This window comes from Ursus maritimus, unplaced genomic scaffold, assembly GCF_017311325.1.
Source record: "Ursus maritimus isolate PB19 unplaced genomic scaffold, ASM1731132v1 scaffold_9, whole genome shotgun sequence".
In the NCBI taxonomy this organism is placed as follows: Eukaryota; Metazoa; Chordata; class Mammalia; order Carnivora; family Ursidae; genus Ursus; species Ursus maritimus.
The window spans coordinates 17,838,715-17,864,502 of record NW_024427107.1 but is presented as its reverse complement, the minus strand read 5'-3'; the positions used below and the strand labels follow the sequence as shown (position 1 = coordinate 17,864,502).

The window sequence follows — 25,788 nt, the reverse complement described above, 5'->3', positions numbered from 1 at the left end:
GGGGGTATTATGCCAAGTGAAAATACATCAGTCAGGGAAAGAAAATTACCACTCATATGTGAAATCTAAAAAACAAATGAACAAACAACAAAAAACAGAAATAGACTGTAAGTACAGACAAAAATCTTATTGCCAGAGGGCAGGGGCATGGGTGGAAAGACCTAAATAGGTGACAGGGATTAAGAGACACAAACCGCTAGTAAAAAATAAGTCACAGAGACGAAAAATACAACATTGGGAATATAGACAGTAATATTATAATAACGTTGTATGGTGAAAGATGGTAACTACGTAGATTGTGGTGAACACTGCATAATGTGTAAAACTGACAAATCCCTATGTGTGCAACTAAAACTAATTTAACACTGCATATCAACTATACTTAATAAAAATATTTTTAAAAAGAATAAATGGTTAGAGCAAGAGGCCAAATGCATTACACATTTCTGTAGTCTCAAAGATTTTACTAATAAGTAGTCATTTTTCCCATCAATCACTCTGCCTCCTAAATAAACTACTGAATCACAGATGTGAATTTTTTTTTTTTGCTGGAATTAAGGAATCTACAAATCTGAAATACAGAAATTCAATTTTAACCTCATGCCTTAGAAACATATGTGAAAAACCTTACATCCAGAGATGTAAGTTAATGCATTAACAAAATGGAAGTATTATATAATAATGATTTAAATTTGAAGAAATACTGCTAAACATTTTTAAACGTGTAACAGGAATTATTCTCACTCATCTTCATGTTTAATCTATTCTTAAATACTACTTAGATAAGATTATATAAAAAGTTCGTTTCATTTATGGAATACAGGAGAACATAAGATAGTTCTCAATTAGGCTGAAATTCACTTGTTCAAGTATAGAATTATCACAGGATATAATTACAAAAATAATAGACTAACATTTTAAAAGCAATCATCATCATAAGTTTCTTGAAATCCCAAACTTAAAAGATAGCATTACATTACACCTTAAAGATAAACAGACACCATAAAGAAAAAATGTTTTCAAGTACAAAGTAGGCAGAACCAAGAGTCCAAAACTACCTGCAATTCCCCAATTCAGAGCTCTTTTAGTTGAGCCAGCCTTGGACTACCTTCAGGTATAAACATTTTCAAATATAAAACATCATAGGATTTAGAATATTTTCTGAAGTACAAACAGATTCAAATCAGATAGAAATGACAAGTAGTACTGCAAAATTCTAATCGTTCACTCATATCACTTAAATCAGGATGATTATTAAAAAGACTGGGTGAGCAGGCCATAATAGCTACAGAATAAAGAACAGAAGACAACAAACTGTAAAGGTTTTATATTATTATTAATAACTAGAATGCTGAATGTATAACATTATGTCTCAGAGATTTTCCAAAATATTTAAAAGGTAATCTATTTGGACAAAAGAAACAGGTCCCATAAACTCTTCAAAGTTTAGATTTAACCCTTTCAAGTTAACAAGTCACTGACAAATATAGAACCCTGACATATTTCTATCTCCAACAAAAGTTTGTGAAAATATAGCAAATTTTAAGTATTAAGATAAATAACTTATTAAAATAAAATCCCACTGTAGCAGTTAAGAAATTACAAGTAGTGTCCCAAAAACAATCATCCCAAAGAACTGAAAGGCATCTGAAAATCTGATAGTAAAAATCTGGTATCATTTCACTTAAGTAAATGTTTAATAAGAGACTGAAAAACAATGAAGTATATTGATAGAAGTACTGAGAGCATAGGAACACTAAAGGAAAAGCTGTATTTCATCTATTTTAAAATGTCCTTTATATCCACATTTTAACATCTGAATCTGGTTTTGCCATCAACCTAGTTGAATCAAGTTATCACAAAGAGTTATTTTTTCTCCTGTCACTCACCTAGGGGCGCTATGATGAATCTGAGACAACCCTGAATTCTTGCCTCAAGGTGTTTTAAACAATACTGGCAACATGAATTCAGACTGCGAACCTGAATCGGTACTGGCTTACAGTTCAAAATCTCAGAGAAGGTTTTTGTGTTTTTTTTAATCCCTCCATTCAGTGCCAAGGTTGAAATATGGAAGCTTCCTTTCTGTAACCTTCTGTGAAAAAATTTATTTCCCATTTAATTTTACATGAAGGTTGTAGCCTGTCAGTGTCCCAGCTTTATTAAGGGGGTCCCTTTTTCCCCCATCTTGGGGGGTTTTACTTGTTCCTTCAGTGGCACGTAAAAAATAATGCTACAACTTCAAATTGACAGCATCTTACAATTAACCAAATATGTAGATAAATGAAACTGCTTCTCCCTAACATAATCATCAAAAGTACCATCAATATTAAGCAAATAATGAAAATAAAAATGAAGTTGTAAATACCTGTCATTTGTATACACTCTCAAAAGTCTTCTATCAAAATCACTTTCATATCTAAACCTCTCGTCCATTTCTTCACTTACTTCGGGATCTTGATCTGGTCTATAATACTGTCTATCAAAAACACGATCCTCATTGAACCTGCGAAATCTTCTATCTGGAATGTCAGTTTTGTTGGCAAACCTTGGATGTTTTTTATTGGAAATGTCCACTTCTTCATTAGTTTTTTTAATGAGTCTTCTATTCCTTAATTCAATTTCATCATCTAGTTGTCGATATCTGTCCTCCTGTAGTCTTCTTTGGTTTAGAAGCTCTTCATATGCCTCTGAAGGAGTTAAGACATTTCTTCTAGAACCCTCTGAATTTTCACAAGATGTTTGTATTTGTGAAGGTAAATCAGGCTTAACCTGACTAATAGGTTTTTTATTTCTTTGATTCTTGTGCTGGTCAATTAAAAAAGAAAACAAGAAACAGATCTTAATATGATGCTATTTCTTAAAAAGTAATTAAACCCCCAAATGATGCTTAGTCTATTTATCATCTCAACTCCAAGGCTTAATCACCCAAAAGAAATAGCTTATCTTTGGGGAAAAAAAACTTCAGGGAAATGTTATCCTTCAAAACTTAATAAACAAAATATAAACAAGCACCAGTGATATGGGTAAGTGGCTACAGAAAGAGAGAATAAACTAAATGCAAATTCCTATAGTAGGCATATTTTGGCAGGTAATATTGCTTCAAAATATCTCAAATTAAATTCTTAATACAAACAATATAGAAAGTGGTCAATTTTTTGGCACTATTAATATCAACCATTCTTAAATTTGGAAAAAAAAATATATAGCTAGAAATTGTATTTTAAAAGTCACTTAAAAGTAAAAACGAGGGGTACCTGGGTGGCTCAGTACCTTAAGCGTTTGACTCTTTTGATTTTGGCTCAGGTCGTGATCTCAGGGTCATGAGATCGAGCCCCATGCCAGGCTCTATTCATGCTGGACACAGAGTCTGCCTAAGATTCTCTCTCCCTCTCACCCTTCCCTGGCCCCCTTCCCTGCCTGCTGGCACTCATAAAAAATAAAAAATAAAAAGTAAAAAAGTAAATAAAAATAAAAACAAAAAGTAAAAACTAAACATCACTTGAAGCCAAGCTCTAAAATTAAATCTCCCCCATGAAGTTAAAAGGTAGGGTAAGTTCTTCAATATATAATAACCATTAATAAAACTAAATATTAAAATGCCCTGTATTTAGTTCAATTTGGCTTAATCTTTAAAATATTTACATAAAAACCAAGTGAAATATTTAACAAATAAAAATATTTTCAAGTAAATACAAAATATTCAACCTCTGGTGTTAAAGATTTACTTTAAAAGCAAAACCTACCTCAGTACTACTCTTTTCTACCTGTCTGAACTTGTCAGTAGATTCCTCCTTACCCCTGAGAAATTGATTGTATTCTTTGTTGCGTTCAAGTTTCAACCTTTCCTTAAAATAAAAACCAAAAGGAAACGTTAAAACTCCACTTCAGGAAAAAGTACTTTTATGTCCAATCAAACTTATACAAAATAAGAGATCTTACCAGAATTAAGCTTTATTAATAATTTCAAGGACAGAAGTACTTGCAAAGCACAAGAGAGGCAGGAAGAGGTCTGAAGCCACCAATGCAATACCCCACACATCCTTTCTTGCCACATTAAAATAAGCATTACTACATGCTTAGGTCCAGGTCAATACAGGAGGTCTTTAATAGAAGGGAGCTGCTTCAACCAAAAGCATTCATAAATAAAACTGTCCCACTAGTAACTACATGAATGTGTTTGCCAGGAGACCTGTCATTACCATATTTCCAAGGAGATTTGACCAGGTTACCTTCCTTCTTTCCTTCTCAGAGACATCTCTCCTGCCTCATTCCCCCACCCCACATCCAAAAGATCTACTGCTAATCATTTCTTCCCAAGTATCAAGTAGGTTGAATATATTTTAAACATAAATAGGTAAAATTATCACAGACACTAAAATATGATATAAATGTTCTGTTGAAACACACACTACATTAGGAAATATCTTTAAGCCTTAATATTTCCACTGTCATTCAAACAGCACAATCTAAAAAAAAAAAAAAAATTAAAGTTCTAACTAGGTCATCTTTTGAAACTTATCATCTTTCTGTTTGTTTTATGTACTATGTCATGATTGCTGATCTAGCTTGGAAATTTAGTTCCTACAAGGGGTATGCAGTGCTTTATCACTACCACCTCTAAAGATTAAGTACATGTATTTGTAGAGTGATAGAAACACATTCAAACAGCTCCAGACCTCACCCTACATCAAACCTCAGTATACTCTCATCCACTCATCTCACTGATAACTCTGACACACAGCATGAATTTTATAGCTCAGGAACCAATGCTGAAAAGCAAATTCTAGATATTCAATTCACGTATTAAAGATATATCACTTACATCAGTATAAACGTTATGTTCAAAAGTTCTTTTAAAAACAGCAAAATAGAGACTCCACAGATTTTTTTAAAAGACATATTCAAGGGTGGGAAATGATATAATCTGCTTGCATTTAAGTCAGGAGTATGTTCTTTAATTATTTTGATATCTCATAAAACTACTACTCACAATAACTACTCCTATCCACCTACCTTGGCAGATAACCTCTCACCAATAGGAAGAGAAACTCCCAGAGTAGATGGATCTGTTTCACTCGTGGACAGAAAGTTTTTCTGTATATATACACATTAAAAAACATATATTACCTAATTGCCTTTATAAAATGTTTTGTAAATGTGTCTTTACATTCTATTTTCTAAACTATACATTATGCAGAGTAAAAGAATGAAATGGAGATGAAGACAGAAAGTACAAAAGTAACTAGAAAACAGAATTTTCTTCCAGTCAACAAGTCCCTGAAGAGGAGAATCAGGTCTTAATTTTCATTTGCAACATATATTCAAGATGATTTAAAAGCATGGGAAAAAAGAAAACTCTTTCCTAATTTATATTTCTCTTCTAAGCACACATTCTCCATTCTCAGTGCCCTTCATTCTTTGGCAAATTTGAGGCAAATTTAAACTTCCTCAACAAGATCCGTAAACATGCTGCAATAATGTTTTTTACTAATTTCCCTGCAGTAATTTATGAGGGTATATGCACTCAAATGCCAAAAGATATAAACGATGAACGTTATTCCCTTATGTGTACCTCCCTTCTTGTTCATTAAAGATTTAGATAATGCAGTGTAGTAGACAGAGCATCATACTAGGAGTCCAAAGACCTGGGCTCCCGGACTAGGCCCCACACCTCTCGTTCTATAACACTGCGCAAGTTGCTTAACCTCCCTGACCCAGGCTTCTTACATAAAATGAGAATGGTATCTGCTCTGCCTACCTACCAAAGCTGATGTAAGAATCAAAGAGGATTAAAAATGTAAAATATCTTTGAATACTGTAAAGCAAACACAAGGGATGAGTAAAAAATATATCTGATCCCCAATTTTCTGGTACTGCTTGGTAGTCATACAATCTGGAAATTATTTAACACCTCTGCCTCAATTTCTTTTTTTTTAAAGATTTTACTTATTTATTTGAGAGAGAGAAAATGAAAGAAAGAGAGCATGAGGAGGGGAGGGTCAGAGGGAGAAGCAGACTCCCCGCTGAGCAGGGACCAATGCGGGACTCTATCCCGGGACTCCAGGATCATGACCGGAGCCAAAGGCAGTTGCTTAACCAACTGAGCCACCCAGGTGCCCCTCTGCCTCAATTTCTTTGTCCATAAGGCAGGGATAATGCCATCTAAATCACTAAGTTATGAAGATTAAATGAATGGATACTTGTTAAGCTGTGTAGTTCCATGCCTTTTATTTATTCATTAAACAAGCAATTACTACCTAAAACTTTATAGTTACTTTTTTTTTTTTGGTGGTAGAGAGACAAAAGATAAGAATATATCCCCTCTATGTAAGAAATTTACAATTCAGCTGAGGAAACAAACATGTAAACAAATAACTATAACATACCAAATGCCACAATATAGTTATATTCAAAACATTTGGGAATAGAGTGATTAATAAAACTGAATGATTAATAAGGTTTCATTGAGGGGTGCCTGGGTGGCACAGTTAAGTGACCAACTTTTGGTTTCAGCTCAGATCATGATCTCAGGATTGTGAGATCAAGCCCCGTGTCAGGCTCCACGCTCAGTGGAGTCCGCTAGAGATTCTCTCTCCCTCAGCCCCCTCCCCCCGCTCGTTCTCATTCTCTCTCTCTCTCTCTCTCTAAAATAGGTAAATAAATCTTTAAAAAAATAAAAAATATAAGGTTTCATTGGATCTGAATTTACAAATAAGTTGTGCTGCAAAAGCTATTTTGAAAGTTGGTTGTATAGAACTCTAAACTTATTTATCAAGGGAAAAAATAGGATACCAGACTAGATCCCTGAGTCAGTTTAACCCTTATATAAAAAGTACACTGTAAACCTTGCCATTTTGTAGAGTCATATATGTACGAAACAACACATTCAGAGTTCCAACCCTGGGAAGACAGAGATATAGCATCCTCACTCCTTCACTGGGCACTTCACAGTCCCAACACAGGTCCAAAATAAGGACAATATAGTGAGTTATCAAAAAGCTAAATTTTAGACACTGTCTCATTCATTCAATAAATATCGAATGCCTACTGTCCCAAACTGTTTATCTGAGATTCATCAGTGAAAAAAAACAAAGATCCCTGCCCTCCTAAAGCTTACATTCAAACACAGGAAACTGACAAGAAATAATAAACATAATGAAGAGTACGGTATTTTAGAAGGTAATAAGTGCTATGACAAAATGAAAAGAACAGGCTACAAGCAGTTCAGGCTTCTAGAGGATGGGAGTGGGAAAAAAACAGAAATCTAGAGTTCCCTTTTGGACATGCTCAACATTAGATACCCATTAGATTTCTAAGATAGGTAGCCAAATGGAAAAGTGTGAGGTTCAGGAGAGAAGTCCGGGCTGTAAATATACATTAACTAATTCAATTTAAAAACTGTTCTTCTGGGGGACGCCTGGGTGCCTCAATCATTAAGTGTCTGCCTTCAGCTCAGGGCGTGATCCCGGTGTTCTGGGATCGAGCCCCGCATCAGGCTCCTCCGCTGGGAGCCTGCTTCTTCCTCTCCCACTCCCCCTGCTTGTGTTCCCTCTCTCTCTCTCTCTGTCAAATAAATAAATAAAATCTTAAAAAAAAAATTGTTCTTCTGGGAATATGTTCTCCCTGCACTTTTAAATGGTCAAGTGTCTTCTACTCTAAAAATGGAAGGAAGATGGCAGTTGTTTAATGGTTCTTCTTAGCAAAATTTAAGGATTAAATTTTTTTAAATTTAAATATCCATGCAATCCAAAAGTCTGGAAATCACAAAAGAAAAAAAAAAATCCAGAAAGAATAGGACCTCCTGGGACACCTGGGTGGCTCAGTTGATTAAGCGTCTGCCTTCAGCTCAGGTTAGATCCTAGGATCCAGGAATCAAGTCCTGCATCCTTGCCCAGCAGGGAGCCTGTTTTTCTGGGCCTGCTCTGCCTGCCACTCCCCCCTGCTTATGCTCTCTCTGTCTCTCTGACAAATAAATAAATAAAATCTTAAAAAAAAAAAAAAAGAACAGGACTTCCTAGGGGTCAAGGAAGCCAACTGCAGCCACCTACACAAATCCTATGTAATTTTCTTTTTCCCATGCTTTCCTTTCCATGCCCACCTTCTCAGACATCAACCAAAATTTGTCTCTTGCTTATTAAGGGACTACTGCTCCTCTATCACAACCACATTCTTGATAACACAACACCAAAGACTCCTTCATATCCATTTGAATTTAAAGACTTACACTCCTTGATCTTTTTCTCTTTCATAAAGGCAATTTCTTCCTATGCCTCCTACCACCATTCTTCCTTAAAATCTTACGTGATGAAGTAATATAAGATCCACAAGTGAAAATGGTAGATAACCAGAGGAAAACCCCACCCAGTAAGAAGCAGTGGGAGAGGAGGAGAATATTGAGGTATGAGGCTAGGTAGGTGGGCTGGAACATGAAAGACTTTACATGCCATGCTAAGGAGTATGCATTTTTTTTCTTTTTTTTCTTTTTTAAAGATTTTATTTATTTATTCGACAGAGATAGAGACAGCCAGCGAGAGAGGGAACACAAGCAGGGGGAGTGGGAGAGGAAGAAGCAGGCTCACAGTGGAGGAGCCTGATGTGGGGCTCGATCTTGGAACGCCAGGATCACGCCCTGAGCCGAAGGCAGACGCTTAACCACTGTGCCACCCAGGAGCCCCAGGAGTATGCATTTTTATCCTGAAGGTCAGTGAGGAGACACTGAAGTATTTAAATTGGTAAGGGACAGGATCATTGTGGAAAGTGGCATGAAGAACAGACTAAAAATCAGTGGAAGGAGGAGCTAAAAATCTGTAGCAGCAGTTTAAAATAAACAATAAGATAAGAATCTCTAATATGCAGAACAGTTCTAAAACAGTTATCAAGCTCTTCACAGGCTACTTAAGGAGGTATTGTTTCACACATATCAAATTAAAAATCTAATCTAGATGTGCCTGGCTGGCTCATTCTGTAATCTCAGGGTCACGAGTTGAAGCTCCATGTTGGGCGTGGAACCTACATATATATATACATGTATGTATGTATGCACGTACGTATATGTATGTGCATGTGTGTGTGTGTGTGTGTGTGTGTGTGTGTATACAAATAAATAAATAAAATTCCTTTTAAAAATCTAATCTGGGGCGCCTGGGTGGCTCAGTCGTTAAGCATCTGCCTTCGGCTCAGGGCGTAATCCCAGCGTTCTGGGATCGAGCCCCGCATCAGGCTCCTCCACTGGGAGCCTGCTTCTTCCTCTCCCACTCCCCCTGCTTGTGTTCCCTCTCTCGCTGGCTATCTCTCTGTCAAATAAATAAAATCTTTAAAAAAAATCTAATCTGATCCTATCTTATCTACCTACATCATAATTTTTTACTACTCTCAAAAAGAATCTACTCTAACCTACTTGGACTGGTAAATCACATGTGCCTCATTCATACAAAGCTAAAGCCTGCCATCCAAGTCCTTCATTCTATATTCTCCATCTGAAAAGCTTCCTCTCCTTGATTTGCCCTCTAGAATATCCAAATCCTACCTAACCTACAGTATCTTACAAAATAACACCTTTAGGTCTTTCTTGATCATTATAGCCTTATTAGTTATCAGTTTCTAACCTGTATGAATGTTATCTCTACCACCGGATTTTAAGACCCCCTAAAGATGGATTCTTCTTCATAAGTGCTTAAAAAGTGTTGACTGAATGATGAATGAATGTGTGAGATTCTTTTTAAAAAGTTCTGTAAAACTATAGTGTTTTTGTTTTCCAAAATAAATTTACAAACACAATCCGTGGGTTTGGGTGCATATATACCCAGGAATCCAAATCCTGACAACACACAGTTAAAAAACATCTTAGAAAATCCTGAGTATCTATTATTTTATTAATCTTAATGTGATTAGCATAATTTGAAGGAAAAAACTGGCATGCTGAAAACAAATGGGCTTACAATAGCTGCAGAATATTTCTAAAAGATGCATATGAAAGCAACAAAAATAAATGCAAAGCAGGAATCAAAAAGAATGACTGATTATATTAATGAAAAACTGTAACATATAGACTGCCATCTTGGTAAAAGCAAGGATACAACATGTTACCATTCAAAAGTCTCAAAATCACAAATGAAGTTATTTTTCTTAATAGTTTGAGAGCATCATTATAAATGAAAATAACTGCAAGCTACTAGATCTAAAAAATAAAAAAAAAAATTAAAGAACATTTGCAGGCAACCCTACCTTTCTTTTTGCTTGTGTAATACCCTAAAGTCAAGGGAAACAAACCATTGATAAAATGTATTCAAAGTTCTTTCTCTCCATGTGCAAATCAGAATAAATAAGAGACCACTTATACACTTGGAACAAACATTACAAAGTATTAAAAAAACTATAGACTATCTTGAGATGACTAGAAACATCATAATTGTTTAAAATAATTTGATAAGCTAAAAGGTAAATTGCATTTCAAAACTTACAAGAAATCTTTAGTTTAGCAAGTAGATAATTTAACCAAACATACTTAAAACAAGGGTTCTGCTAAGTAAATAGATTAAATCATAAAGCAAAGAATTTGGAATCTAAGTAAACATGTTAAATGAAGTTTTTAAAAGCTTAGCTGACAAGAAAATAAGTGGCAGCTGGAATTCCATGTGTCATTTTAATACATGGTCATAGGAAGTAGAGGAGTAGGGAATCATAATGGGTTTTTTTAAACCATGATAACTCTACAGAAAACATGAACAGCCAGAACTTACAATCTCATTTAAAATTAAAACCCACTACCCTACTGCAAAGATCAAGAATCTATTATTCCAGGCACCAGTTCTCAGACCATTTTCTATCAATGTCATATATGTCCCTTAACTGTCACTATAATATCCCGTTAGATAACCAATGAAAACCTAAAAATTAACACATATGACTAAAACTTTAGGAAAACAAGTTTAGCAGATGAATTCGGAAGCATAAAATCCAGCTAATAGAATGTATTACCTGAGTAAGATAGCGTCTGTAATCTTGCCTCAATTCTTCTTTTAGTTTATGTTTCTTACGTTCATAATCTTCCCCAAGTGGTAAACTTAACCCATAATCAATTCCTAGAAAGAAAACAACGTAAGTAATATAGCTCATTTTCAAATCAATGTCAATTTCAATATAATCCGCTGTCACCAAAGCACAGTAGGAAAGAACACAGTCATGTTTGATTCTGAGTCTGGGATCAGGATAATAAATTGTTTATTTAAAATGTTTCAGCAGGTCATACATTCACACACATGGAAAATATCCCTCCTGCCCATGAAACCCAGTCACCCAGTTCTCCTGCCCAAACCAACCAACATTACCATTTCTGGTATTTCCTTCCAGAGACTTCACGCATCTATAAATGGATAATGTTAAATTACTGTGTGTGCGTGTGTCTGTGTATTTACTTCTCCTCCCTTTAGATAAATGATTCTGCATTGTATGGCATCTGGCTTTTTCAGAGAGTAAAAAAATCAAAGAAAAACTAATTACCTTTACTTCTTAACTCTACAGAAATTTCTATAAAGATAAATACCTACAAAAATTTTAAGGTCTATTTTCCAGTCTGTGAAAATAATGTGATTTTTTTTTACTATAAGAATATCTTTGTTATAACATGTTTGAGAAAAAATTATTAGGACTATGCATGGCTCAGGCTGAAATTTCCAAACACTTTTAAAGTTAAGCCACCAATTCTGATTTCATATAAATGAATGTTAATTTTTATTGTGGTAAAATATACATAATATAAAATTTATCATTTTAACCATTGCCACTGAATTCAGTGGCATTAAGTATGTTCACAATGCTGTGCAACCACCACACACACAAAATTAAGGCATTTCCAGAATTTTTTCATCATGCCAAACAAACTCCATAGAAGGATGTTAATTTTTTAAGAAAAACTTTAATTTTGAGTCATGTTTCCGTAGACAGAACTCAAAAATCAAATTACATTTTGGGGTGATGACAATAGTGATGGCTGTACAACTTGTAAATATACTAAAAACCAGAATTGTACAATTTCAATGGGTAAACTTTGATATGTAAATTACCTCGATAAAGCTGTTAAAATCAAATTATACACTTTCAAAATATTTTAAAAGTAAAATACTATGTCAAGAAGCACAGATATTTTTGAAACTCCTCTCCCTTTTTAGTCCTACTATATAATACCATAGTATAAAAAATTGATCATTTCTAAACAAAATAATTTTCCCTAATGAGTCAGCTACAAGGAATATAGATGAAATAATTAACCACAGTTTATGAACTGATATGGATATCATCATTTTTGTGTCTTATTCCCTCACAATGCAGCTAAATGATGGGACTTTTCATAAAAAGTGTCATATAACTGCTTTATTACATCACTGAACTATTTCAGGGGGGAAAGGCTCAAGCGGTATAAATATAAATGCATATCTGTTGATTTTTATGGAATACTAAAGTCCACTTTCCATCATGAACACCATGAAATTCTCTTGATAACACTTCTAGCCTACATGATCCTGATAATAGTGGGTAAAGCAGGCATCCTTAGGGATGCCTCTCATTCATGCTCCCAACTTTCTCCCAAAAGAATTTAAAGTATCCCATATGCTTAGAATTTTAAATCCTAGAAAAGTCTTCTTTCCTCACACAGGAATCTAAACCATAATTTTAAAGATACAGAATTTAAGCCTAAAGAGAGAAGTAGTTTTGATTCTCACATTCAGAATGGAGTATCACACATGGAACTAAACTAAGTTCAATGAAGGTAAGACCATGCTTTATTCAACTTTTATAATGCCTGGTATACAACCTATATCCAAGAAATGTTCACTGAATAAATGTATGAATGAATATATGAATGAATCCTTGAATAAGAGGAAAGAATGAGAGAAAGGGAAAAAGCACACAATTTTTAATATTTCTGCTTTTAGGCAGTCTGATTGCATAGAAAAGAAGCATAATACCTAGTAACCAAAGTTACTTCTCTCTAGTCACAATGAATACTCTATTGTGTCAAGGAGAAAAAGAAAACAATGCTGCCAGGATGATGCCTCTCAACGGGCTAGGCTCTCCTACTCAGGGAAGCAATAATTTACAGCTTTCTGAAAAGTCACGTATTTAAGGTGTTTTTAATACAGGTTTTCAATTTTGCTTGGTGGATTTATGTGGAAGAATAGAAATTAAAATGTGATTTTCATTTATAAATTACTATTTATACTAAGTTCAATTTCATTTATCAAGAGTATTTGCCTTTTACTCTTGCCACAAATAGTATTTGTAATAATTGTCTTAAGAGATAAGGAAGAATACATACTGATTGCCTTCTGAACTACTTTAAATTTTATTAAGTTTAAGGTTTAGTCAACAGAAAATATTAACTTTTTAACTTATTTTTGTCATCTGATACCAATGTTTTATGGCATTAGAGGTAGGTCGGAGAAATAAAATTAAGAAGTATACGGAACAAGGGCACCTGGGTGGCTCAGCTGTTAAGCGTCTGCCTTTGGCTCAGGGCGTGATCCCGGCGTTCTGGGATCGAGCCCTGCGTCAGGCTCCTCCGCTGGGAGCCAGGTTCTTCCCCTCCCACTCCCCCTGCTTGTGTTCCCTCTCTCCCTGGCTGTCTCTCTCTGTCAAATAAATAAATAAAATCTTAAAAAAAAAAAAGTATACGGAACAATTTAAGTATTCTATTTCTTTTAAACTATGCATGAACTATGGCATCTCAATTGACTTAATTAAGAAACATGGTCAGACTTACTTATTCAGAGCAGTTGTCTTATGATGGTTCTAGAGGCAAATAAAGCATTAGTGTCATCTGAGGGTCATCTGAAGTGATGTCACTTCACCAAGTATATCAGTGACTCTAAGACAGTTAACACTATGCTTCAGAACTATATCAACTACAAGTATTTGTTTCTATAGTGGTTATGGGCTAAATAAACTGTTCAAAACTAAAGTATGCAATCTTCTAAAAATTAATTTACCTTCTAACATAGCACTCATAATAAACACTTTATAGAACAAATTACCACGGATCGCTTAGCTTTCTCTTTTATTATATTACCATGAGAAGTTACTACATAAAAATACTCGAAAGACAAATTATAGGAAATAACAGGGCTTTCCATAAGCAGGTGACTTATCAAGAGACATTGCTTTAATTGAGAACATTGTACTCAAACTTCAGCTATAAAGATATTATTACACAGGATTTATTTGACTTGTACTAACTGAACAAAAGCAGTAGAATGTCTGACATTTAGTTCGCAGTAAGAGAAACCTAAGATTACAAATGCTAAAAAGAATTAAAAATATAACTAAAAATTAGAGGTGCCTGGGTGGCTCAGTCGTTAAGCGTCTGCCTTCAGCTCAGGGTGTGATCCCAGAGTCCTGGAATCGAGCCCCACATCAGGCTCCTCTGCTGGGAGTCTGTTCTTCCTCTCCCACTCCCCCTGCCTGTGTTCCCTCTCTCACTGGCTGTATCTCTCTGTCAAATAAATAAATAAAATCTTTAAAATATATATATGTGTGTGTATATATATATGTATTACTATATATATATACTACTATATATATATAACTAAAAATTAGTAAAAAGAATCATCAATTTCCTGTTGTCTATTTCCCAAAATCTTAATATTAACTGTAATTTTTTTTTTATTTTTTAAGGTTTTATTTATTTATTTGACAGAGAGAGACAGCCAGCGAGAGAGGGAACACAGGCAGGGGGAGTGGGAGAGGAAGAAGCAGGCTCCCAGCAGAGGAGCCTGATGTGGGGCTTGATACCAGGACTCCGGGATCACGCCCTGAGCCGAAGGCAGATGCTTAACAACTGAGCCGCCCAGTCGCCCCTGTAATTTTTTAGCTTAGTCTAAACCTCAGAGCTTCTCTGCAATGTAGAATTCTACTGTTGCTTCCTTTGTGATAATTTTTAAATTTAACAATGTAATTGTTTTCTTCTTTATAATTCTTTTCCAAATTTCCGTAAGCATAATTGTATTTAAAATGAATTTTTTAAAATCATGCAAAATTTCTACTAACAAGAGTAAAATCTCTATCTTACTTTAGTAATCTGGAATCATTTTGCTTGATTTCCAAAATAATTACTTCAGAGCATGAAAAATAAATCTAGAAAATTTCAGAGCCTGAAATACGGATCAACAATATTTTGATATAAGATTGAAGGACATTGCCTAGAAATGGATAAAAACACATAGGGATTATGGTCACAGAAGATGGATTCTTCAAGTACCCAAAGTTCAGAGGTAAGGGAGTTGAAAAGGAACCAGAAAAAAAAAAAAAAAAAAAAAAAAAAACGAAAAGGAATCTGCTGGAAGTCCTCTAAGCCACCTCCAGGCTGAGTGATTCACTGGAAAGACTTACAGAATGCATTATATTCACGATTACAGTTTATTACTATGAAAGAATACAAAGCAAAATTAGCAAATGGAAAGGCTCACACGACCAAGTCCAGAAGAAATTAGGTACAAACTTCCAAGAATTCTTCCCCAATGGAATCACATTGGACACAACATAATGTGAAGTGTTGTCTACCAGGAAAGCTCATTAGAGACTCAGTGCCCCAGGTTTTTACTCAGAGCTGGGCACACAGGCACCCTTTGCCTAGCACCAAGATTTTGCCAATACCAAGATTTCAGACTCCCCAAAAGGAAAGCAGGTGTTCTCCTTGATCATATGTTTTAAACAAACAATTTTATTTAGGCACAATGACCTTATTTAGAGGAAGTTTTAGATCAGTACAGGGAACTGTTTACTAGCTAAGTTCAAGGTATTAGCCAAGGGCCAACCTTGTAGGCAGGTCTAAGGACAGTCAGTCCCAGGCTTGCTTTGTTAAAAGTGTTCTGCACAAAGAGGAACTAGTAAGACAGGAAGAAAACCAGAAGAGTAGCTCTAGAAGCCAAGTGAAGAAAATACTTCAAGGAAGCAGTAAGATGTTAAGTTGAGCAGGTAAGTTAAAAAATACAAGATTTGAAAACTGCTCACTAAACGTAGTTACGTAAGAGGTTACTACAGACCTTGATCTTTGTGGGTGAGCAGCATAGATGTAAGCCTGACTCGAGAAGGTTTAAGAAACTGAGATGAGAGGAATTGGAGATAATAAATATAGACAACTTTAACTTTTGCTACAAAGAAGAACCTAGAAACTGACAGTAGCTGGAGGAACATAAAGGATTTTATAAAATAGGAGATATTATAGCAATGCTTATATTCTGACATAAATGTTCTAATAGGAAAAACAATTTATGATTCCCGATGAGGAGGAAAAATTGATGAAGAGATAATATTTTCCGTGAAAAGGGACAGAATGCTATATAAGTAGGGGGTTTGGTCTAACTCAAAATGACAATCTATGGTAACAGAAGACAAGGCAGAACATATAGCACAGATGAGGGTTGGCTGGCAGATACAAGAGTGGAAGATAAGGGTAAATTCTAATTGCTTCTATTTTGCAGTGAAATACAAAGTAAAACCATGGGCAGGGGGATGGGAGTTTGAGGAAAGAAGAAAAGATTAAACAGCTGCCTTGTAGAATAGGATAGCAATGGATTAGGGAAATGTAATAGAATCACCAACAGCAGTGAGGACACACCTTAGGTTAATAGTCAGTACAGTAAAATAAGAACAATGACATGGTTGTGGGTTTTCTCCACCCAAACTCAGCTACATACATACCAGCACACAACAGGCTCAGAGTTAGATTTAATAAGAGATAAGATTTTCCCAAATAGATAAGACAAAGGGAAAGAGAGGCAAGAAAGAAGAGGATGTGCAAGAGAGTCGATAAAATGGACCATGGAATTTAGGCTGCATAAGGAAGGAAATAATGAGAGGGTAGATCCTTTAAGGGAGCAGAATCAATGGATGGTAGGTCCTGGTAATGTCAATTATTTGGAATACTTATCAGAGGCAGGATACATGAGAAAATCAGCTGAAAAAATTAGAAGTGGTCATCAAAGAAAATATGTGCAACTGGAATTCAGTCACTGGTAACAGGTCTAAGATAGGACTACTGAAGTGGGTGGCTGAGGAAGAGTGGTAAACAATATCACAACATGAAGAAGTCAAGAAACTGAAGAGGTACTAAATGTTTAAGGAATTAGAGGAATGGTTCTGAATCTGTGAATAACTGCAGTAAAAAGCAAGTGAGTCCAAGAGATTGATGTTGCAAATTTCAAAGATGGTGGATTATACGGAGGACAAGAGGCATGATAGTACCGAAGTCCCAAAAAAGTATATGGTCTTTACTCCAACTCCAGATTAAATGAGGGAAGAATATATGGCACAGCACCTGGCACATAGTAAGCACTCAATATAGGTTAGTTGTGAGTCGTAGCAACAGCAGCAGCAATAGCAGAAAGAATAATGGACTTCAATATTTTTATTGACCTTTCAAACATCAGGATCCTTCTTGGTTTAAATTATCCTTATTGGTGGAGCACCTGGGGGCTCAGTCAGTTAAGCATCTGCCTTCAGCTCAGGTCATGATCCCAGGGTTCTAGGATTGAGTCCCGCATTGGGCTCCCTGCTCAGTAGGGAGTCTGCTTCTCCCTCTCCCTCTGCCCCTTCTTCTTCCCCATGCGCTCTCTCTCAAATAAATAAAATCTTTAAAAAAAATCTTTATTGGTTTCTCTTGTCAAATATAGAAGGTATCAGTAAATCAAAGTTTTCTGGCAAATCCCAAAATACTGATTTTGACCACTTCCTACTGTGGAAAGCAAAGCAAACTTTCTCCCACAAGCCCAATTTTTAAAAATTGAGGAAAAATATACATACCAAAAAGCACAATCTTAGGCATATTGCTCAATGAATTTGTACAAAAGTATGCACTATTGTAACAACTCAGATTTCTTTCCACCACACAAGGCACACTTATGCTCCTTCCCTATTAATAACCCCTCCCAGAGCTTACAAGTATTCAGACTTCTATTAATGTGGATGCATTGGAGCTGTTCTTGAACCTCAAATAAAAAGAATCATGAAGTTCGTGACTTTTACATTTTACTTTTCACTAAATATTACTTCTGTGAGATTCAGCCACATAGCTATATGCTGCAGCGGTTCCTTCTTTTCAGTTTGTGTCTCTTTTCATTGTATGAATACATCACAACTTCTGTGATCCATCCGACAGTTAGCAGACATTTGAGCTGTTTCCTGCTGTTTGGGAGGGTGGGGGAGCACTATTATGAACAAAATTCCATGGACATTCTTGTACATGTCTTTCGTGAACACATGTGTTTCTCTTGGCTATATTCCTAGGAGTGGAACCACTGGGTCACTGGATAGGGGCACAAAGTTTAGTAGATATTGCCAGTTTTTCAAAGTTGCACCATTATCCATTCCTACAAGCAATGAATGAGTTCCAGTTAATTCATATCCTTGCCCACTCTTGGTATTGTAAATATTAGATATTATACTTGCATGCAATGGTGCCTCCCTATAGTTTCAATCCGTATTTCCTAGCAACTAATGATGCTGATCACCTTTGCAATGCATTTGGATTTCCCACTTTTGAGAACAGCTATCCAAGTCTTTTGTCCATTTTCAGAATTGGATGGTTGTCTTCTTACTGATAATTTATATACACAGACATATACATACATACAAACATATGTAGATTTTATACATATACCTACACATGTACCTATGGCTGCCTTTTCCCATTGTTATGTATTGAGATGAATCTTTTTTTTTTTTTTTTGACAGAGAACACAGGCGGGGGAGCAGGAGAGGGAGAAGCAGGCAAGAAAAACAATAAAGAGAAACCAATAAAGATAATTTTTTTTTTTTAAGATTTTTGAGAGACAGAAAGCATGCACGCAAGTAGGGGGAAGGAGGGAGGAGCAGAGGGAGAGGGGAAAGCAGACTCATGACCTGAGCTGAAGGCAGACGCTTTACCAACTGAGCCACTCAGGCACCCCTGTGATGAAAAGTTCTTAATTTTAATGAAGTCCATTTTATCAGACTTCTCTTTTTTTGATTCTCTTCTATGATTAGTTCTTTTCGTATCTTATCTAAAACATCCTCATCTACCCCCAACGTCTCAAAGACATTCTCCTATGTTTTCTCTAAGAACTCTATAGTGTTAAATTTTACCTTTAGGTCAGTGATCTCTCTTGAATTAATATTGTATGTAGTGTGTGGTACAGGTTAAAGTTTTTTTTTTTTTTTCTTCTCTTCTTTAGTATGGATGCCTAACTTAACCAGCACCATTTACTGGAAAGACCATTCTTTTCCCCACTGAACTGCAGAGGCACCCATGTCATAAATCAGATATCTGTATATAGTGGGTTTGTTTCAATCCTCTCTAGTCTGTCCCTGTGTCTATTCGTCTAACCTCGTGCCAAAACTAAATAGTCTTAATTACTATAATTTCATACCAAGTCTTTATATATAACACTTTAAGGTTTCCAACTGTTTCCAACTTTTTCTTCAAGACTGTCATGGCTATCCAAGTTCTTTTTATTTCCTTATAAATCAGCTATCAAGAAGCCTACTGGTACTGCACTGATCACCATGCAAACTAAAATGGTACAACAATCTTAAACATCAATGGGAAAACTATCATTGTTCTGTGACCTTCATGAACTTTTGTCGAAAGAGTTAAGAAACAACCAACCAACCAACCACTACCGGGACACCTGGGTAGCTCAGATGGTTAAGCATGTACCTTCAGCTCAGGTCATGATCCCAGGGTCCTGGGATCCAGCCCTGTGTCAGGCTCCCTGCTGAGCCTGCTTCTCCTTCTCCCTCTGCCTGCTGCTCCCCTGCTTATGCTCCCTCCATCAAATAAATAAATAAAATCTTAAAAAAAAAAAAACACTACCAACAACAAAAAAACCTCTCTGTCAGTTATAAACATACAGGGAAATTAAAAGGAAACTAATAATTATTTAGTACACTGAAATTTAAAACATTAGGAACATTGAGAATTAAAATATTTTAATCCCTGGGGGGAAAAAACCAAAACTTTTCAAGAGTTATTTGAACACCGCTTGCCTTGTTGTGTACCTTACAATATGTCACAAGCATCTTTTCTATGCCTTGGCAACCTGATAATGTTGAGACACTTCTAATCCATGAACATAGATGTCTCTCCATATACTACTTGCACATTCTTTAATTTCTCTGACATATTTGGTAGTTTACCGTGTATAAGTCTTAAACACTTTGTTAAGTACGCTTTTAAGTACAGGGGCCCTTGAACAATTTGGGGGTGGGAGTGTCAACCCCCATGCCACTGAAAATCCACATACACCTTTTGATTTCCCCAAAAACTTAAACACTAATAGCCTACGTTTGACCATAAGCCTAACAGATAACATAAACAATTGATTAGCACACATTTTGTATACGTATTACATATTATATTCTAACAATAAAGTAAGCTAAAGAAAATGTTACTTAAATCATAAGGAAGAAGCTTCTGGGGTCTCCACTGAATCTTGAATTTGTAGACACCAAGTTGCTCTGCAAGTAACCATGCCACGTGGAAACAGGAACCGCACCTCCCGCATGGCCGCTCCAGCCAGCCGGGCACCTCAGACGAGCACTGCACTTACACCAGTGCCAGCAGCTCAGCCCCCAGCAGTGGCTCCACCATCTGCTGTTGGCTCACCTGCTGCTGCACCCCGGCAGCCAAGTCTCATAGCCCAAATGGCAACCACTGCGGCTGGCGTGGCTGTGGCTCTACTGTCAGGCACAGGATGGGCCACACCATCACCAGGGGCTTTGGTAGAGGAAATAATGCTGAGCTTTCAAGGTCTAACATCACTTACCAGGAGTCTCAAGGAACCCAGCCAGCATACCAGCAGCAGCAGCAGATTGGCCCAGGCCACTATGAGATGAAACAGTTTCTGCGTGTGCCCAGAACCAGGGTGACCTTAAGCTTTGTGAAGGTTTCAGCAAGGTGGCTGAAACAGTGCAGATGTGCAAATGGATTAGCCTAATCAAGAAGTTCAAATGGAGGGGGCGCCTGGGTGGCTCGGTCGTTAAGCGTCTGCCTTCGGCTCAGGGCATGATCCCAGCGTTCTGGGATCGAGCCCCACATCGGGCTCCCTGCTCCACTGGGAGCCTGCTTCTCCCTCTCCCACTCCCCTGCTTGTGTTTCCTCCCTTGCTGGCTGTCTCTCTCCCTCTCCAAATATATAAATAAAATCTTAAAAAAAAAAAAAAAGTTCAAATGGAAGATATGAAAAATCATCTCTCATGACCAAGTTAATTTAGCATAAAAATATAATTAATAGTGAATATATAAAATGTAAAACCACCAGTTAAACTTCTCCATCATTAAATATAGCTTTCTTCAGATTTGGAATGAAAAAGGGTGTTTTTACTGTGTAAAGTTCATTGAGATGGTTTGAGTTTGGGGCTGGGCAGATGTTTGTGTGCCTCCTTAAATCATCTTTTGTGATATTCTCATTTGTGAATTAATTGATTTTCTCCCCTCAAAAACATATCATAAGGAAAATACATTGATAGTACTTCACTGTATTTATCAACAGTGTAAGTGTACATCATCTATTTACAAGATGAATCATGTCAGTACCTACATCAATATTGTCTTATATGATACAAAAACACTGTCAAAATTATATGTATTACTAGCACTAGACATCAAAAATGAAAAGATAATGGGTGCCTCGCTGGTTCAGTCAGTAGACTGAAGACCCCCGACTCTTGATCTCGGTGTTGTTGAGTTCAAGCCCCACGTTGGGCACACCTTACTTAAAATAAAATGAAATGAAAAGACAATGTGCAAAAGATATTTATATTTACAGGTATAATGACTCACGTATTGATAACAAAGAAGCAGCAACATGATTGCTTTACGGTAGCCTAGTATAATCAATACAAATGTTTCATGGTAGCCTAACCTATACACTAAGGAATGGTCATAAATTTTTTATGGCATACAGTATTATAGTTATATTCATAATACAGTATTGGAAACACTGTCACATTGTTTTACAAACCATTTACCTGTGATGATAGGATGACAGTTTCTCCAATTACAAGAGAGGCATACTGTATGATAATGTAATTCTTTGAAAGCAAAGTTATAAAACATAGGAAACCTAATTAATTTTATATTAAACATCACTCACCTTATGCCTACACAAGGATAGGTTATCCATTTCCATAGAAGTCTTGCATACAATGTTCTATGCAATAAATATTTAGGCAATAGTAATGACACAAAAATATACAGTTCTTGCCACACAGTTATTAAACTTTCACACTAACACATGCATACACAATAGATAACTTCAACTACTATACAGCATGATAATTATTTAGTATTCTTCATCCTCGTCATCTTCACAATGAGTAGGATGAGGAGGAAGAGGAAAAGGAGGGGTTGGTCTGTCTCAGGGGTGGCAGAAGGAAAAGAAGTACAGGAAGTGGGAGGGAGCCAGGAGAGGCTGGCACACTCAGTATAACTTTACGGATATACATTGTAATTTCACTGTTGTTTCTTCATTTCTCTAAAAATGTTCCTATACCCTACCAATCCTTCTTCCACCACGTCCTTTAATTTCAGTGCCCATTAACACAGAAGAGCCCACGTTGTGAAAGAAGTCAAAAGCAGTCTTGAATAACTGAAACACTTCTGCTAGGTTGTCAGATGTCAATTTGTTTTCTGGCACTGCTCTTTGAGGTCTTCTTCCTCATCACCCGGCACTGGTTCCGAAGTACTCACCTCCATCACGTCATCTTCTGTTAATTCCTCTGGCATGGTATCTATTAGCTCTTGAATTTCTCCACAATTTTTACCTTGAAACCATTTATCCACCACCTTTTTTTGCCACGTCCACAATCTCTTTCATGAGTTCCTTGACTGGCTCTACTATAAATCCTAGGAGGTCATGCACAACATCTGGACATACTTTTCTCCAGCAGGAGTTTATTACAGCAGGCCTAATGGCTTTCATGGCTTTTCCTATAAAAATGATGACGTCCTTCAATCCTTCTGGACTTTCATGGTGTTCTCCCTATCAGGGTTATTTTCCATAGTGTTGACAATCCTTTCCATGGAGTACCATATGTAATGAGCCATACACGTCCCTATAACCCCGATTTAGAGGCTGAATAAAAGATGTTGTGTTTGGAGGCAAGTAGACTACCTCAACATCTTCAGTGTTGAATTCATGGGGTTCTGGGTAGTCAGGGGCATTGTCCAATATCAACAGATATCAATATCAGGGAAAAAGCATCAATGGAATCAATGCAGGAAAGAAGTTCTCATTGTTCAGCCCTTCTTTTTGCACAACCAGAAGACTGGTAAGCTGGTATTTATTTTTTTTCCCCTCAAGACTCACACATTAGCAGTTTTATAGATAAGGGCAGTCCTGACCATAAACCCAACTGCATTTGCACAAAACAGAGTTAGCTTAGCCCCTCCTGCCTTAAATCCTGGTGCTCACATCTTTTCCTTACCACATGTCCTTTGTGGCATTTTTTTCCTGAAATAGGGCACCTTCATCTGCATTAAAACCTGTTCAGGCAGATATTCTTTCTCCACACCGATTTTCTTAATGGCACCTGGGAATTCGTCTACTGCCTCTTCATCAGCAGGAGCTGCTTCCCCTGATCTTGATATTGTTTAAGACAAACCTCTTTCCAAAATTATCAAACCATCTCTTGCTGGCATTAAATTCTCCACCTTTAGATTCTTCATCTTCCTTTTGCTTTAAGTTGTCTCATAATAACTTTGCTTTTCCTCAAATCATAGTACAGTCTATAGGTATGACTTTCTTGTAGCAATCCTGCACCCACATAAAAGTTCCATTTTCAATACAACATAAAAAGGTATTCACAAAAAGTGCAAGGTTTCACACCTGCTGGCAAAGCACAGCAATGGCTTCATGAATTTCTTTTTTTTTTTTTTTTTCTTTTTCACAGTGGTCCATACGCAGGATTCTCTTATCTTGAAATGGTGGGCCAACTCATAGCTATCGACCTTCATCTACATATCAAGCAATTCAATTTTTAATTTAATATGACTTTCTCTACTTCTTAGGAGCACTCCCAGCATCATCAGTGGCACTTTGTATGGATCCCAGGGTGTAACCCGAAGTTTACAATATTGCACTAAAGACACTGAAAAACACACAAGAATCCAGAGATACCACTTTTTACTCCACTACACCATTTACTGGAAATGAACTGCCCCCCAGAGATGATTAGCATCACATGGACTTATTTATTTAATCTCTACATCCAACGTGGAGCTCAAATTCACAACCCTGAGATCAAGAGTCACGTGCTCTTCCGACAGAGCCAGTCATGCACGCCAGCACCACATGGTTTTTTAAGTGGATACTTGCAACAACTGAGCTCATTACAATAGCAACAGGAGGTGGCTATGAAATTAGTACAGTATAAACAGTTAATTTCATGCAGTTAAAATTTAATAGTGCATCTCTACATTTATCTACATTTCTCTTGAATGCAAATGGCAACATGCACAGTATAGTCTGTGTTTGGGGTGTAAGTATCGATAACTTTTAATGGATTTGTATACATTTCATGGTAGTAAATGATAAAACAGACTAGTATCCACATATATTTTATACATTCACGGTACTTTTTTTTTTTTTAAAGATTTATTTTAGAATGAGCAAAGGCACGCACAATCAGGGGGGAGGAGCAGAGGGAGGGAGAGAGAGAATCCTCAATCAGATTTCCCACTGAGCGGGGAGCCCTACACAGGGCTCGATCTCAGGGCCCTGATATCATGACCTGAGCCAAAATCAAGAGTTAAACGCTCAAATGACTGAGCCACCCAGGCACCCTGATAGACCTAATTTCTTAAATTTTTTTCAATATTTCTATGCTACACATCTATGAAATTTTTCAAATTGTCACAAATCTCCAAAAATATTTCCAATACATTTATTGAAAGAAGTCCATGTATAATAGACAACCAGTTCAAGCCCATGTTGTTCAAGGATCAATTGTATTTTATTCTATTTGTTGCTATTGTGAATTAATGGTTTACTTAGTATTTTCAGATTGTTCATTGTTAGTATGTAGAAACATAACTTTTTTATTGATCACATATTCTGTGAACTTGCTAATAAGCTCATGATTTCTAATAGTTTTTTTGTGGATTTCTTAGGATTTTCTCCAAACAGAACCATGCCATCTGCAAACAAGGACAGTATTATTTCTAACTTTGATGCCTTTCATTTCTTGTATTCTTTCATTGCATGGGCTAGAACCCTCAGCACAAAATTGAATGAAGTGTTAACAGTACACATCCTTGCCTTTTTCTTGCTCTTAGAAGGAAAGCTTTGCAGTTATAAACTATTAAGTGTGATGTTGGCTATAGGTTTTTCCACAGATGCCTTTCTTTAGAATTGAAAGATCTATTTCAAGCTTGTTGACAGTTTTTATCGTAAGTCGGTGTTGGATTTGGTCAAGTGCTTTTTCAGCAACTACTGAGATAATCATGTGCTTTCTGTCCTTAACTCTATTAATCCAATATATATTAATTTTCAAATATTAGACTAAAACTTGCATTACTAAGATGAAGCTCACTTGACCAGAGTGTATAATCATTTTTATATGTTGTCAGTTTTAATGTTAATATTTTGTTTAGGATTTCTGCATCTATATTCATAAGACATACTACTTTGTACTTTTCTTGTGAAAACTTTATCTGGCCTTGATATTAGGATAATCCTAGCCTCACAATATGTGTTGGGAAGTGTGCCTTTCTCTTTTGTTTCAAGTTTATAAAGGAATGGTATTATTGCTTCTT

The 25,788-nt window shown here is 36.2% G+C and overlaps 1 protein-coding gene and 1 pseudogene across 10 annotated transcripts in view; one reads left to right on the top strand and one right to left on the bottom strand.

Moving 5' to 3' along the window:
- CSPP1 (centrosome and spindle pole associated protein 1) overlaps nt 1-25,788 on the bottom strand; it is a 146,217-nt gene that overhangs the window by 92,211 nt on the left and 28,218 nt on the right. For 6 of the 10 annotated variants that reach the window (XM_040625626.1, XM_040625621.1, XM_040625617.1 and 3 more), the window contains exons 4-7: nt 10,978-11,081; nt 5,014-5,094; nt 3,744-3,845; nt 2,366-2,805 (exon numbers count right to left, since the gene is read on the bottom strand). In XM_040625626.1, the coding sequence (XP_040481560.1) occupies nt 2,366-2,805; nt 3,744-3,845; nt 5,014-5,094; nt 10,978-11,081 (727 nt within the window). The remainder of the gene's footprint in view (nt 1-2,365; nt 2,806-3,743; nt 3,846-5,013; nt 5,095-10,977; nt 11,082-25,788) is intronic. The other 4 variants (XM_040625622.1, XM_040625619.1, XM_040625624.1 and 1 more) reach the window with 1 other exon arrangement.
- On the top strand, nt 18,870-21,081 carry LOC121101671 (annotated as a pseudogene).